General features: G+C 35.3%; 1 protein-coding gene across 1 annotated transcript; it reads right to left on the bottom strand.

The window, feature by feature from the left end:
• Positions 1 to 4,105: 4,105 nt before the first annotated feature.
• On the bottom strand, positions 4,106 to 15,214 carry LOC146164377 (synaptic vesicular amine transporter-like). The gene is made up of 9 exons (XM_083380718.1): positions 15,097 to 15,214; positions 14,487 to 14,813; positions 8,177 to 8,356; positions 7,929 to 8,065; positions 7,271 to 7,427; positions 7,065 to 7,212; positions 6,667 to 6,833; positions 5,902 to 6,038; positions 4,106 to 4,255 (listed from the first exon to the last, which is right to left on the bottom strand). Exons 1-9 carry the CDS (start codon positions 15,212 to 15,214, stop codon positions 4,178 to 4,180), a joined length of 1,449 nt encoding a protein of 482 aa, XP_083236844.1. The 3' UTR covers positions 4,106 to 4,177.
• Between the last annotated feature and the right edge of the window lie 443 nt (positions 15,215 to 15,657).

The following is a 15,657-nucleotide window of genomic DNA, read 5'->3' as shown; positions in this document are numbered from 1 at the left end:
TATTGAAGTAAATTGTACACTATATGCAGAGGACACTGTACTTTATGCTTCATACAGTAATATAGATACCTTACAAAATATAATCCGAGCTAAGCTTGAAAATACAGTGGTTTAGAGCTAATCAGGGCGCTTGTCTAGAATCCTTCCATATTTTCATCCACGGGTTTATATTGCTAACATTATTTTGGGTTGGGTGACATGAGTTTGGGTTAGTCAAGCATCATTATTTTATTTATTCTTATATATTTATGCCTTCCTTGAAATTTTAACTTTGGCAACTCGTTTTGCTACTACTTAAATAAATGTGTAGACCAGTGCTCTAATAAGGTATTTAAAGCTAAACATTCCGGAGAATAATGTATTATGTATGCTTAATGATACAACAAATTCACCTTATAAGTAGAACAAAATATTTAGCTTTAATTTGATGAAAATTTAACGTGGATATCTCATATCAAAATGATTGAAAAAAAAGAAAAGCATCTGGTTTACTATGAAAATGAAATAATATCCAGATAAACATGCATTGCATTTGCTTTATTAGAACCTTGTTAACACACATTTACAATACTGTATTTTAGACTGGGCATACCCAACAGCATGTCTCAGACACTTAGAAGTGCAGCAAAATAGGGCATTATAAAAATCACCTTATGAAATCATACAATTCTAATATTACAATTCTACAATTTCTAAGAACAAATATATTCACAAATTAGAGATTTTTCTAATATTACAATTCTAAAATTTATAAGAACAAAGATATTTACAATTTAGATATTTTAAAAATAGTGTATTGGTTAAAAATAACAAACTATCTAACATATTTGAAAACTACATATCTAACATATTTCTACAAGAGAAAATCATAACACAGATTTTGCGACAATTTGCGCTCATACAAATTCGGGACAAAATCTATAGCAGGGGTTGGCAATTATCCGCGGGCCGCATGAGAAACTTAAAATGCTGTGGCGGGCCAGGTCAAAAATAAGATCTCAAATACACGCAATAGAACGTCATACTCTGACGGGATAAAACAAACATACAAGCTAACGAACTTGTTATTACGTTTGTAGTTGTCTTAAAATATGCAATTTAAGTCCAATTTAAAGAAGACGTCGCGCGAACCGCGAAATAATTACGACTATATTTGTTTCAAAATGCCAACTTTAATTTAGATTTATAGGGGGCCGTGACCCATTAAGCACAGATAAAAAATATAGACTACATATATTGTTGATATATTGGCATTTATCAAGTTGTGGGGCGCGTTGACCTGACCTAAAAGTTAAGATTAAAACACGTAAAAATTTCTCACAAAAAACTTACAATGTTTGTTTTCTAACTTACCACGTGGGTTAAATTATAAACGTAAACAAACGAAATCAAATTAAACCCTGAGCCAAAGATCAGCTGACCAGCGAAAAAATAAGATATGGTTGATTGACCAGTGCCTTTTTTGACAAATACATAGGCGCTGATTAAACCAGGGATGACCTTTTAGCAGAATGAGCCGCATTTCCACTTCAAAAATTTTGATAGGCCGCAAAACCTATAAAATTGAAAAGATGACGTCCTATGGTGACGTCATAAACAACCTTATTTATAAACACCCGCTCTTCGAGAGGGAACTTGTGCGAAAATATCCGAGTAAATGTCGGTCTTGACGCGAAAAATTGAGTTCACATGTCGTATCATGTCATGGTATGACACTTCACGGTCCGCAAAAACACACATTTAGAAAAACAAAGGTCCGCAAAACACACACATCGTTATCTTGCTTAACAATTGGATGCACAAGCGTTCGATGGATCGATGACTATTGCGGACCGCGGGTTGGACATCCCTGGATTAAACCAATGATATATAGCCCATAGCCCAGTGGTTCTCAACCTTTTTTATAGTCCCCAGTGGTTTCAACCTTTTTTCTTTCATGGCCCATTTACGTTGCAAAAAATTCTGTGGCCCAATAGTTTTAGAACAAAACACAGCAGAACATATTTCAAAACAATTTAACTGTGCATTAGTGAGATACTTGCGGCTGAACAATTAATTTACATTTCTTTTTAATTCCTCCCCAAGCCATTATTCCTGTAAAATTAAATATAGTGACCCAAATGTAACTATCTAGCTTTTTTAAATTAGTCTGTGGCCCATCTCAAATGTTCTCATGGCCCACCAGATAGCCATGGCCCACTGGTTGAGAACCGCTGCTATAGCCTATATAACCTATCATCGTTCAAACAAATAGAAACAATAACAAATATCAAAGAATGTCGCAATGTACATGAATTTAACACCATGTAAGGCAGTGTACGGCAAAAATGCCACAGGCTGCATTTTATTTCAGATTTATCGTGTAGTTTCGGGCCCGACGCAATTCGAACATTTGCTGCTACAACTTTAAGGTTTTACGTTTGTTAGTGGTTCTCTATCAATATATGTTACTGGCTTTCGTTACGTAAAATACGTTTGACGTGCTTAGCCGCTGAGTATAGTCGTTCCATTTTAAATAAACAAACAATATTGCAATTTGGTTACATAATACTGTTTTAACAAAATGTAAAATTTATGGGTTAGTTAGTTAGTTAGGTAAAAAAAATAACAATTATATGTTTTACAGTCACGTAGATAAATGCGAGAATTCATAACACAACACGCGATAAGGTCAAATGCTTCCACACTATAGCTAGCGTCGTTTCTCTACACTATTAAGGTGTGACTCTACTTATGGGGAAGCACTTAGTTAACCAATTTCAGGCAATCAGCGAAAAAATATTTAAGAGACGACCAACACATATGCTGTATAACAGTTTACCCTACATGTTTCCCATCACCGACAATATCCAAAAAAAAACATTTCTTTTGAAATGTCTATTTACCTTTTAAGGTTTAAGTAAAAATGTTCTGCCGTACCGGTATAATGTCGCTTCTACAAAACTGGCCGTATCTTTAAGAGGTTTTAATTTGAATTTTTTTTTTCGTCGACGTATTTTAAACATAATACGAAACATTACCTTTGGTTACATGCTAAATGGCAAAATGTATAGTATGTTTAATTCGTCGATTATAACGCAAGATATGAGGCACTCTATGACATTATGGTTCAACATGTAATAGTGTTTAACAGGCAACGACTTGATAGCTACCCGGTAACGAGATGGCAGCGGGATTAGATATTTGTTTTAAATTTGTTTTCGCAGGCCGTTTCCACATAAGGGTTTACTGGTATTGTGGGAAAGTATTTTTCATTCCACACACATTCTGCGGCTAAAAGCATATGGACAACTAACTGCCAGTGTCATTGCTATTTTAATGAGAATCTATCCTAACATTGCGAAATACCAAAAAAATACATAATATATTATGACATTTCTTTTATCGAACTTGTAGCTTTACGTAGTGTAACGATCAGGGGAATAAAATTGTTTTGCTATTTCACACACTATTGTAATAGTTATTAAGAGGAAACAGCTTGTTTTTCTTTACGAAACATTAACTTCGGTTACATGTTAAGTTACACATTCATTTACACTTGCACGGAAATGGTACACCATAATATGCGATGGTGATCTTGGCATACTGCTGAGTACCCAAGTGTGCCTATACAGCATCAAAGCTAGGGTTTCAACTGGCAAAAGATGTACGAAGGATAATAATTAAATTAGTTTAAGATTAGCATACTGTACGTAAAATTTGTAACAAAATATAGGCTATATTTTTTGATTGTTTCTAAAATTTTATGACGAAAGACCCGGAAATTTTAAGCTGTGTCACTCCGTATTTTAAAGCAAGATATAAGATCAATATATTTTGCCAGATAATCATTTATTTATTGTTTCTTTACTGTTGTATATACAAAATTATTAATAAGTTGAAAGATGTTCCTCGAAAATAGTTAAAGAGCACTGGCATGTTAGTTTACATAGTTCTGTCGACTCATCGGCGCAAAACATTTAAACGAAAAATTAATTTGAAAATGAATTTAGTTACCAATTTCGTGATACCATGTATAACATTTTCTTCTCCATTCTCTATATATTTTATAATATTATAATTCAAAATTTGCTAAATTTAATACACTGATATATGTCGCTCGGTAACAATTATTTTATTCTCAGTAAAAATATCAACGTAAAAGGATGCTATAAGTAGATATAATAGATTGTGACGTTTAATCATCTGATCCAACCATTCGTCCATTTGACGACAAATCTGAGTCTGTTGAGTTGTTTGTTGTGTACAGTATCGGCTTTAGCGTTGACATAAAACAGAAAAACAACAATAATGTTTATCAAAATTGTAAGTTAAAAACTAAATATTTCTTGAAAGATTTAACCCCTAAATCAGAAAGAAATTACAAAATCAGAATAAATTACGTTCCTATATAGCGTTACGTTCACGTTCACTGGGAGTATCAAAAGTAGTCAACTTCATGTTAATTTCCTTTTTCTCACACATTCTCCTTCGTTTGCCCTTTCCTGTGACAGTTATAGTATAGCTAGTATGAGTAAATTGCTCCATTACTTGCCCCCTTTTCCTATTATATAAGTATAGTCTACTTACCAAAAGCAAATCTGTTTTTGCCAATTACAAACCGATGAGATAATTCAAAATGGTGGCTATGAAAGATTTAAAGTTGATGTCGAAAAGTTTATAAACCAAGTTTTTATACATATTTTTCTTGAGCGAACTTAATCTAAATCTTAAATGCGTTTGTTCGGTTTATAACAGGGAGTCGAACAGGAACCCAACCGGAACTTTATGAACCGGTGTTGGGTCATTTTTTTCCTAACCGTAACCGAACCTGAACCGTTTTTTACAAGATTTTAAGGAGCGGAACCGAAATGAACCGAATAATTTGAAAGAGCATGAACCTTAACCGAACACGAACCTGAAAACAAAAAAGGTTCACTCCAGCATGACATCTCAACGTGTATTTTACAGAGTTAAGTTACGCCATGTTCGAAATTTTATATAAAAAGTATGAATATTGATTAAATAAAAGGTTGATTATTATTTTTTAGATATTTCAATACTTAGTTGCTGTTTTTTTAATACGTCGCGTAACTTAGCTTAAATGACTTACAATTCAAAGATTATTCTCTATACATTTATTCACCCACATTTTTAGATTTAACGCAACTTATATGGTATCCGAACCGGAACTTTATGAACCGGTTTTGAAATAACAATGGTCAAACCGGAGCTGAACCGGAACTTTAAATTGTTTAAAACCGAAACCGGAACTGAACCGGATTCCGAAAAAATCCTTGAACCCGAACCGAACCTGAACCGGAAAAGTCAAACGGTTCGACTCCCTGGTTTATAATGGCTATAATCTTTGGATTAGAAGGTGCATGGCATATTGTGAACACGAAAATGATTTATTATTTAATGTAAATTTGGCAAACATTTTGTGAGAGCGAGTAACTATACACAGCCAAAAGGCTGCATAGAACCACGTAAAAAGTTATTTAGTCCCAACAAGTTTGGAACTATGATAATTTCAATAGGACCGTTAACTTTTCAAAATATGTACATTGTTAAGACTGAAACATGCCATAATGTGCATGGACGATTTGAGATAAAGAATATATCCTGAATACCGAACACAAGGTTACTATATAACTATAGAAAAGTGTTTGCATTTAGGCTGCCAACAAATATAGTTATAGCTAAAAAAGGGCAAGTAGGCATATAATAAAAAAAAATTTCGGAACACCAAAAAAATGTTAAACAGGGAACACACATAAAAAAGAAGTAGGGCATAGAATAACTAAAATTGTGGTCACACAGGCAACATTTAAAACATTAAAGATATTTCTTCTATAAACGTCACACTACGCCCATTTTTCCTTTCAATTCACTACGAAATAATACTTGAGTAATACTTACAATATTTTCCTCGCTCAACAACGTCTGCTTCCGCAAAAGATAAACCAGGGGTGCGAATAGGAAACATATTATTGCAACTATAAACATCAACCATCCAAAGCCGACGGAGCCGATAATTCCTCCAGCACACAAAGGCCCTAATAAAACGATTTATTCATTGAACAGCAGTCGTAACATTCATTTGGCAAAATCGTCCACGTCATAATTTCTGATGTTGGGTTGCTTAAACTGGGCGTCGCACGGGGTAAGGGCGTGAGTGTTAAGATGTAAATAAAAAAAGTTAAATATAAATTACAGTATAGGAATAGTATGATCAATTGAGTATCCAAAATTAGTCCAAGTTTTCTTAAAGTAACTATATGTACCGGTATGTATTTCAATGCTGTTTACCAGTTAATGGTGTTAGAATAGGGCGGACCCTTTTTGGGTGATTTTTTGATATTTAAATGGGCAGGGATTATCTAAATCGACTGTTGAATCGTAATGGGTTGACGTATCATAAAATCCTTTTAAAATTGTTTATTTAAGTAGATCGGGCATGCAGAAATTCTTTTTAAACATTTTTGGACTATTGCCATATGTATTTTTGACTTTTTAAGGATTTACCCATGTTCTATAAGCTTTCATTTTTTTCGAGTGGTTTATATTTCAACACTTTTGATAGCCTAAATATTTATTCTTAGCTAATGCATATTGTTAACTAATGTTTTTTTTAATACAACAAAATGATATATTTCTTTAGAAAAGTAGTATTGAATCACTTACCCACAATAAAGGAAACGCAGAAGGCTACATCGGCGATGGCGTACACACTTCCATACACTGGTTTATGTCGACGATCTACTAGAGTTGCCATTATGGGAAAGATACTTGTGTCTATCATCGCCACAGCTAGTCCAACAACAATGCCGGATGGAAAAACTTCCCACATACTACAAAACGTTAATAACACTGTAGATAAGAATAAATTTAGGCCACTGCGAAACGCGTAAGTGGTATGCTTTAGTTCGGATTTACACCAGGTCTTCATAAATATTGTTGTGCGGACGCAAATACTGTGTTGTCATCAGACAACACTAAACACATAAATCAAATACCACTAAAGATTATGTAGACTTGTGGTAGCTATGTAGTTAAACTACATTTACTCAACTTGTACAAACCTTCTTGCAAGCGGTAGGGTAGCGGTACCAACGCTTACCGCGTACAAGCCCAGAATACAGATTAGCCACTTGGGGACGTTTTGGCACCACAGAGCAATGACGTTAGTACCCACAAGGTAGGAAACGCTTTCAGGAATGAATGCAATGCCTATTAGGTAAAACAGTGTTTTACTTGGGTCTAAGTAAATTTATGTCAAACAACTCACCTAACTGCCACTTTTTAGCGCACATAGTACGAATCATCCAAATGGGCTGGCCAGTCTCAAGCACTCCAATGCACATGTTTCCGATCATAAGGCTACTTGCGGCAATCAGAATGTAGGGATCAGAAAACAGTTGCTTCAAAGGAGTTCCTTCCTCACCCTTCATCGCAATATTGAAAAGTCTTACCAGATAGTCTTTAACAAATGTGAAATTGTCGCTTATATAGGCTATAAAAAGTTTCTAATTAGAAGGATACACACGCATACGCGCACAAGGTTATAATAAAATATCCTATACGAGTGGTTCTGCGGGCTCCGCTGACCCCTGGGAGCCCGTGAGAAGGTGTAAATGAATCTGCAAACATATTAATTCTAATAAGTTAAATTAGTCAGAAGCATATTTTCTTTACGATTTTTATTGATTGCAAATCTATTGAGAAGTTGTGTACAGTAAGTTTAGCTAGTATGAGTATTTTCCATTTTTGCTGTTTTATATATTAAAGTGGTCCGCGGTGTCGCATCTTAGACACGCATCTTAACTTAAATAACAGAGAACCTCAACATCAAAGTTGTACTTGCATACGATTGGGGTAGTCCATTTAATCTAAATTAAAGTTTTAAACTAAAGTAACTTTTTTTTATCGAGGTGCCATTTTTATACCGGGAGCCGGCGATCAACCGACAAGGTTCTCATACAAAGTTGAATAACCGCCAGGACCGCTGCCAAAGCCGCCAAGACGAGAAATACTGCCTCCTTGCCCGCCAATTGGTAAACGACACTTCCGAACACAGGACCAACTAAAAATTAAAAAAAATCATTATGGACCATACAACAACGCAAGGTAGTAGGTACGTTAGTGTAACGTTATAGCTCAGTTATTATAGGGTACAAATAGACTAATCACTTACTCAGCACCCCCATTGCTAGACCGCCCAGAGCCAAACCCATCCCCTTTCCTCTTTGTTTTGGTTTGTCAGAATAACTATCAGCTACCATTCCCATACCAGCGGTTGAAGCGCATGCTGAACCGATTCCTTGAATAGCTCGTGCCACCAACAATACTGGATAGCTCCCTCCAAACGCGAACACTTATGCAATGTAAGAAAGTTTAAAAAATATTTTTGATTTTGTTCTTCAAATTGTTTAAAGCAGGGAAGCACAATGTTTTACAACATTCGACTTGTGATGTCTGATTATCATGCCGTCAATTTTAGAAAAAACAAGTAGCCTAGGCCTAGCCCTAGATGTGGATGGTGATGGCCTACTAATCACTGGTCAACAGCAAATTTTACGAGGAGGTGTGATATATTGATTCTTAAAGTGCTTTCGGCCCTGATTCTGAAAATATTTTTCTAGCATACGGTATCAGGCTTTTAAGATATTTGCATTTTAATTTTTTCAATGTTTTGCTGTATTATTAATATAAGCACATTGCGCATGGTAACACTATCCAACCTTGATGTGATTAACACCATTTTATCTGGTTTTACTGACTTCTTTGAAAAGGTATAGAGTTGAAACACTCATATTTTTCCAGCCTATTATTATCCATATTTTTATCAACTGTTATTTTGTTTCTATGCCCAAAAATTGCAAGAGAAACCATCAGTGTTGTAAACAAGTCATTTTGAAATGACTTAAGTCCCAGTCAAGTTATTTGCAAAATAACTTAAGTCCAAGTCAAGTCTTTTTGAATAAATAACAAGTCAAGTCCCAGTCCAAGTCATCAGTTTCGCAAGTCAAGTCCCAGTCAAGTCATAATTAGAGCAAGTCAACTTCAAGTCACGTCCTTGTCGTAAAAATAAAACGTTGAACTATTGGAATTTTTAATATCGTACGATTATGAGCAATAACTGAACTAAAAAATGAGAAAAACTTAACTTATAGCAAGTGATTTGTTTTATGTGCAAACATTTGGATAACTAGCTCAATTTTATTAAAAAAAGACTTACAGAAAGCACTTCAATTCAACCTAAGTAATTTGCCCAAAAGACTTAAGTCAAGTCAAGTCATTTGCTCGAAAGACTTAAGTCAAGTTAAGTCATTTCGCCCAAATGACTTAAGTCAAGTCAAGTCATTTGAAAACAGTGACTTAAGTGTACTTAAGTCAAGTCATTGACTTAAGTCCTTACAACACTGGAAACCATGATCTTATTTGTTATATTTGTGGAACCAAAAACAGGCAACCAGTATCGCTTCAGTTATCAATAAGTTGGACAATCATACTTTAACTGTCTATTAGGAAACCAAGACAAACATGTATTGTACACTGCACACTGTGTACACCTTGTTCAACTGGTTTACACAATTGGCTTAAAGCTAAACAAACGATCATTATTATCCATACATTTTGCTGTTTCCCTATTATGTTTGCTTTTTCATTACGAAAGGCTTTTCCTAACACCGTAAAAGTAAAACCTGTACCACATAGCGTTCCAATGCGTGTTTCGCTATCACCTTATGAAAGTCTTGAATTATCCTTAAAAAATTGAAGATGTTGGATTTATAGTGGAATGGAGTTTTAAGAAGCAAACGGTTCAACACCAACTCTGTTTTCCTGACCAGGTTTAAACAGACTTACTAGAGATGCTTCTTTCACAAAAAAAGCCTGAACTGCTCAGTGGCGTAGCCAGCCGAAAATTTGGGGGGGGGGGTGGCAAAAATTTGGACTTTTTTGTTTAGCTTTTGTCATTGTATTAACTGCCGTGACGAACACAAAAACAATGCTAGCAAAACGTTTAGAGCAGGGGTGTTCAAATGATTTCTGCCATGATCCACCACAGCCAAACCTGACAACATGATGATCCACCAAATACGAATAGTAAACATATTGGACACGCTTTAATTTTTATGGTGCTTTATTTATGTAAACGCGATAAGTTTAATGTTTAATGTTGTTTAGTGTTTGTTAACCTTTGTAAGTCAGGGCGCAGGTAGCGAGCGAAGCGAGCGCGATTTTTTTAGGTATACCGGCATTTCTTTTAAATTTCTTGCAAGTTTTTATTACATTACCGAAATTACACAATGTTAAAAAATATATATCCAACATTTTTGAATGCTTTGGAGCATAATGGTTGGAGGTTGTAGTAAGACGTAATAAGAATATCAAACCCCATACAGAAGTAGGTATCATTTTGAACGTTTCGAATAACTCTTTATTTATTTTCAACATAGAGACATGTTGAAAATGAATAAAGAGCTATTCGAAACTTTCAAAATGATACCTACTTCTGTATGGGCTTTGATATTTTTGAATGCGTTTTCTATTAACGGTAACGAAGCGCTGATCTAGTTTAAACGACCGCATCAAAACGTAAACAAGCCGGACGCAGAAAGATGATTCCCTCGAACTGGAAAATTTTTCGCACTTACGAGTTAAAATAGTCAAAAAGTATTTGAAATGGACTCGTATCTAGTTTGTTAAAGAGGCAGCGGGCCGAATAAATTACATTGGCGGGGCGCATCCGGCCCGCGGGCCGTAGGTTGCCGACCCCTGTTTTAGACTTTAGGTCTTACAATACCATCGAATTGGGGCTTTCTGTCGCTGACTGATATCCTCAAACGCTCACAAAAATTAGCATTTGGGAGTTTCGTTCTATGCTTGATTTTTTACAAAATTCATTAACACTGACAATTTGTATTCACATGAAAACATTATTTTTAAGACGCGATCCGCCATTTGAACATGACCGGTCTAAGGTATCATAACTATAGGCTACTGTTAGTCGGACGCTGACTTCACAAAATAACATATCTACGTAGCAAAGCTGTAGCATGTTAAAAAAAAATTCCGCCATACTGAAATCGGTCTATATTTTTTTAACCCTAAGAAATGCTATTTAAAAAAAGTATTTTAGAACGTAAAACAATTCCGCCTTTGCAAGATAAACTGTTGCTTAAAGCACAGCTAGTTTTGTGTGAGTTTTGCAAGACGAGAGATCTGTTCATTGTGTGACTGTAAGATAAATCGTGTTTATGACGGTAAAAGCAGGAAGTTAGAATACCCTAGAGCAGGGGTGTTCAAATGATTTCTTCCATGATCCACCACAGTCAAACCTGACAACATAATGATCCACCAAACACGAATAGTAAACCTATTGGTTGGACACGCTTTAATTTTTATGGTGCTTTATTTATGTAAATGTACCCTACAACATATTGATACCTTTGTTAGAGTCAAAAGTGAAGTGTGCTACAGCACCGAGATTGTTTCAGTGAGAAAAATGATGAGTTGGTTTAGACCAGGGGTCGGCAACCTTTTTCTAGTCGCGAGCCAACACCTAACTCAGAAAGGTCTTTGTGGGCCGCACAAAATGTTAACTGAGAATTGTGTTATTAAAATGTTAGAACAACTTTTAATCAGGCGGACCTCGGATTTTTTTTCACTTAAAGGCGTGTTTAATTACATTTAAGGAGGCACTAAAGTGTTGGCGCAAAGCGCGAAAAAAGGCGTTTGTTTGGTTCAAAATTCGAGCCCAAACGTCGTCATCCATACTGCTAATGAAAAGTGTAATAAAACTACTTTGAAGAAACGCGATAACTTTAATAGTTAATCTTTTAGTTTTTGTTAACCTTTCTAAGTGAGGGCGCACGTGACGAGCGAAGCGAGCGCGATTTTTTTAGGTATATTAGCATTTTAATTTCCTGTAAGTTTTTATTACATTGCCAAAAATAAAAAATGTTAAAAAATATATGACCAATATTTTTGAATACGTTTTTCGTTAACGGCAACGAAGCGCCGATCAAGTTCAAAAGACAGCATCAAAACGTAAACAAGTTGGAAGTGAAAAGATCATTCGCGCGAAGCGCTAAAATTTTTCGCACTTACGTATAGTTACAATAGTCAAAAAGTTAGTATTTTATTTTTTCAAGACTACATTAGAAGATCCGCACAAAACGTTGAAAAGATCCGGATCCGGATCGCGATCCGCCATTTGAACATGACCGGTTTAGAGCATCAACTGACTGAGTGTTTAACGCAATACTCAAAATCATATAAAGAGCAAAAACTGTCTAAAAGTTGTAAAACTACCTTAATTTATAGTAAACGCAATATTAACTACATCGTTTGTGACGTAACAATGCATGACAATTAAATGTGTTGAATGCCTGTGATCGACTAATGTGGTACAGCTCATAAATGCAAAAAAACAAATTATTAAGAGTAAAATGTTTATAAATTTTTTTGGGGGGGGCATGGCCCCTCAGCTGGCTACGCCTATGGAACTGCTTGCATTATAATTAAAATAAAACAACTTTCTTAAACAAACAAGACATAAAGACACGAAACTAACAAGACATAACTGTAATAAAACTTGAACCTACCGCAGACCTTTTTGCTAGTGAGTCATAACTCTAATTAATAGGAATGTAAGTAGTAGGATTTACGAAGCCACGCTACTTTATGTGCTTGTGAAACAGTCGAGCAAAACAGCATTACACGCGACTGGGCTATAAGAGAAACGTTAGTGACTGATATCACAAACCTTACCTCCCTCTTGCTCCAGGAATAGTTAAGTGGAGTTCTAAGGTGTTTAGCACTGCTCTATAAAAGTTTCTTATACTCAGCTAAGCAAAACGATAGGAATCTCAATGGGCCACACTATAAGTAAAATTCAGGATGTGGATTGTAGAACGTTGGAATTATGTGCCTGGCTGGCATTTAGGGGTTGTGTGCTAACTTTTAAAATATGCGAATTGCATTATTTTCTGGTAGGTGTTGATGATCTGCTTAGCTTAACATATAGGTGGGTTATGTATGATTGTATGTCACTCAAAATGCATTTTCAGCACTTTTACTTGAACTTTTTTTAAAATATAAATTTAACAATATCTTAAAAATGTGATGATGCTAGAGACAACAAAGCGCAAAAAATACATCTAAAATAAAATACTAACATTCTCGTTGTGAAAAATTGAACTTTTGTTGACCACTATAAGTAATTAATGTCAATTTACTTCTATATACTACCAATAATTAACTAATGTCGGTGAAATTTATTAAAATATTATTGGTAGTAGAAAACGCTGCAATGGATCGTCAGCCTTTGTTGTTATGCAAACATTGGGTAGCCCAGGGGTCGTCAACCCCCGGCACGCGTGCCACTTTTGGCACGCGAGATGATTTTCCTGGACACGCCAAATGATTTATCGCCCATGTTGTATCACTGAAGAAAGTGCAACCATTACATCGTTAACATTATATTATTACTACACTAACACTAGCGCTAACTAAACGGTTGTACACTTTTCCAGTTCGTGTCACAAATTAGTGTATTAACTGTTGTATTTAACACTATTGTTGATAGATGTTAAACTTGTTGTTTACGACTAACCGTTCCTATTACGTCACTATGCCTTAACTTGGCTTGATCTTTACCGCGTTAAAGCCTACGAAGCAGGGCATTGTACGTTGAAAGTAAGCGTGTGTTTTTGGTCGAATGAGAAACCAAGCTAAAAGCCAAACTGATATTATTAACACTTCTAGGTTTCGGCTGAAAAGCGTCAAAGTATGTTTCAAATTAGCGGGCATAGTATTGTGTTCGGGACGGTTAGTATTTTTCAGCAGATTTAGGGTATCTTTGCAGAATTTAACTTATGAAATTAGGTTTATTGGCGTCTCCCAAGATACGTAAATTAGATGTCAGATCATTCGTAAATGGAATGTCAGTTCACAGCAGTGCTGCGGAGTCGGATTCGGAGCTCGATGAAATTGCACATTTAGCCGGAGTTGGATTCGGGTTGTTTTTAACCGACTCCGCAGCCCTGGTTGCCAGTGCAAAACCAAATATAGAATTTTTTCTTTGGCACGCGAGTTGTTGATATTTTGAAATTATTCATAAACTGGCATACTGTATACAAAAGGTTGCCGACTCCTGGGGTAGCCTATTGATCGGCACTAAAATTACGGTATAGTATCATATGACTACCGATATTTCAATCTATAGTAACGGGTACGGTCTTCGATCGGATTTCGTCGGACATTTCAACAATGGAATAAGGATGTTTATCTCGACTACTAAAGAGCATACAATTTAAGAATTAACAAAACTACTTTTTGCAATTTACAGAATATTTTGGAATGAGACCTTTGTCTATAAACAGTATGTTATAAACTATTGTATATAAACAGTATGTTATAAAAGACAGCTCGAGGTTCATTTTAAATCAGTATTATATGTGGGGTACCATGATGAATACAAGAAAACAACAACTTACACACTGCTGACGAGCAAATGATTAGGTAACCAGCAAACATTGGAATGTCGAAGCCTATGACGTCTGTGAGGGGACCCACAGCAAGATTTGCGACGATTTGTACCAGAGGTTTTGACGCAAATAAGATTCCAATATAAAGGTTTTCTTGCGCCAAAAATGCGTTTTCGTTGGAGGTCTCGCAATTGTGACGATTTGAAGATCCAGTTTCATTTGATTGCGTCACGTTTGAAAACGAGGTTAAATTATTTTCCGCCGTCATTGTCGTATTTTGGCCACCGTCGGTTTGGATTAAGTGCTTTTTATAGAAAAATTCGGGAAGAACTGGAACTAAAAACAAATGTCAGACATAACCATAAATGCATCAAATCTGTCCACTGTAGTAAAGTTATTCAGGTGTCGTTTGTGCCGTAATATAGTTAGTACGACCTCAGAATAGTGTACACATGTCTATAACAAACTTATGTCCTTTTAACAAAAATGATGAAACTTATATAATATGCCGGTTTAATTGATTTTGACGGCTTACTATCGCAGAAAAAAGTAAAATCGTTGTTTATTTGTATAACCAGACAACGGCGAATGCGATAATCCCAATTTGTTCGAAACTTACCGACCGCTGTCAACAGCATGTTGTCAAGCATTAATGTTCCATATACAATCGCGATGATAACAGTATGCGATTGCTTTAGAGTACTCCATCGCTCTTGAATGTCCACTTTTTTGCACATACTCTAAACTATTTACCTTTATCAAGCACAAATATTGCACTTATTTTTACATTGAATAACGAATTTACTAGAAATCCCGATATTTTTTGAAACTATGGACGAATGTAATCCACACGCAATGTGGAACAAACGTGGGAAAATTTTCTAAGGAAATAATATTGCAGTAGTCTGCTTTGAACGAATTCTAAATTGGGTTTTAGTATATAGGCTACTATATAGTTTCGAAAACAAACTAGTCTAGCGGAATTTAACAAAATAACAAGTTTGTTCGCCAAAAATGTGACTTGTAGTACGAATGCATGCCTAAATAGTAAAACATTGTAGTAGGCCTATTTTTTAATCCTGTTACTCGCGTCAAACTATGTTGTTTGGGATGGGGTTTTTAAAAAAATACCAAAGTTTAAAATCGATTAGGTTATTAAAGTAAAATTTTAATTGACTAG

Source organism: Ascidiella aspersa, chromosome 2 (genome assembly GCF_963924565.1).
Source record: "Ascidiella aspersa chromosome 2, kaAscAspe10.2, whole genome shotgun sequence".
Lineage (NCBI taxonomy): Eukaryota > Metazoa > Chordata > Ascidiacea > Phlebobranchia > Ascidiidae > Ascidiella > Ascidiella aspersa.
Note: the sequence above shows the minus strand (reverse complement) of the source record. Positions and strands in the feature narration are given on the sequence as shown.

Excerpts from the sequence above, each read along its gene's own strand:
- LOC146164377 (XM_083380718.1), bottom strand. The coding sequence starts at position 15,214 with ATGTGCAAAAAAGTGGACATTCAAGAGCGATGGAGTACTCTAAAGCAA. Across the intron at positions 8,066-8,176 it reads TCTAGCAATGGGGGTGCTGA|TTGGTCCTGTGTTCGGAAGT; the intron begins GTAAGTGATTAG and ends TTTAATTTTTAG. Across the intron at positions 7,213-7,270 it reads CGCTAAAAAGTGGCAGTTAG|GCATTGCATTCATTCCTGAA; the intron begins GTGAGTTGTTTG and ends TTTACCTAATAG.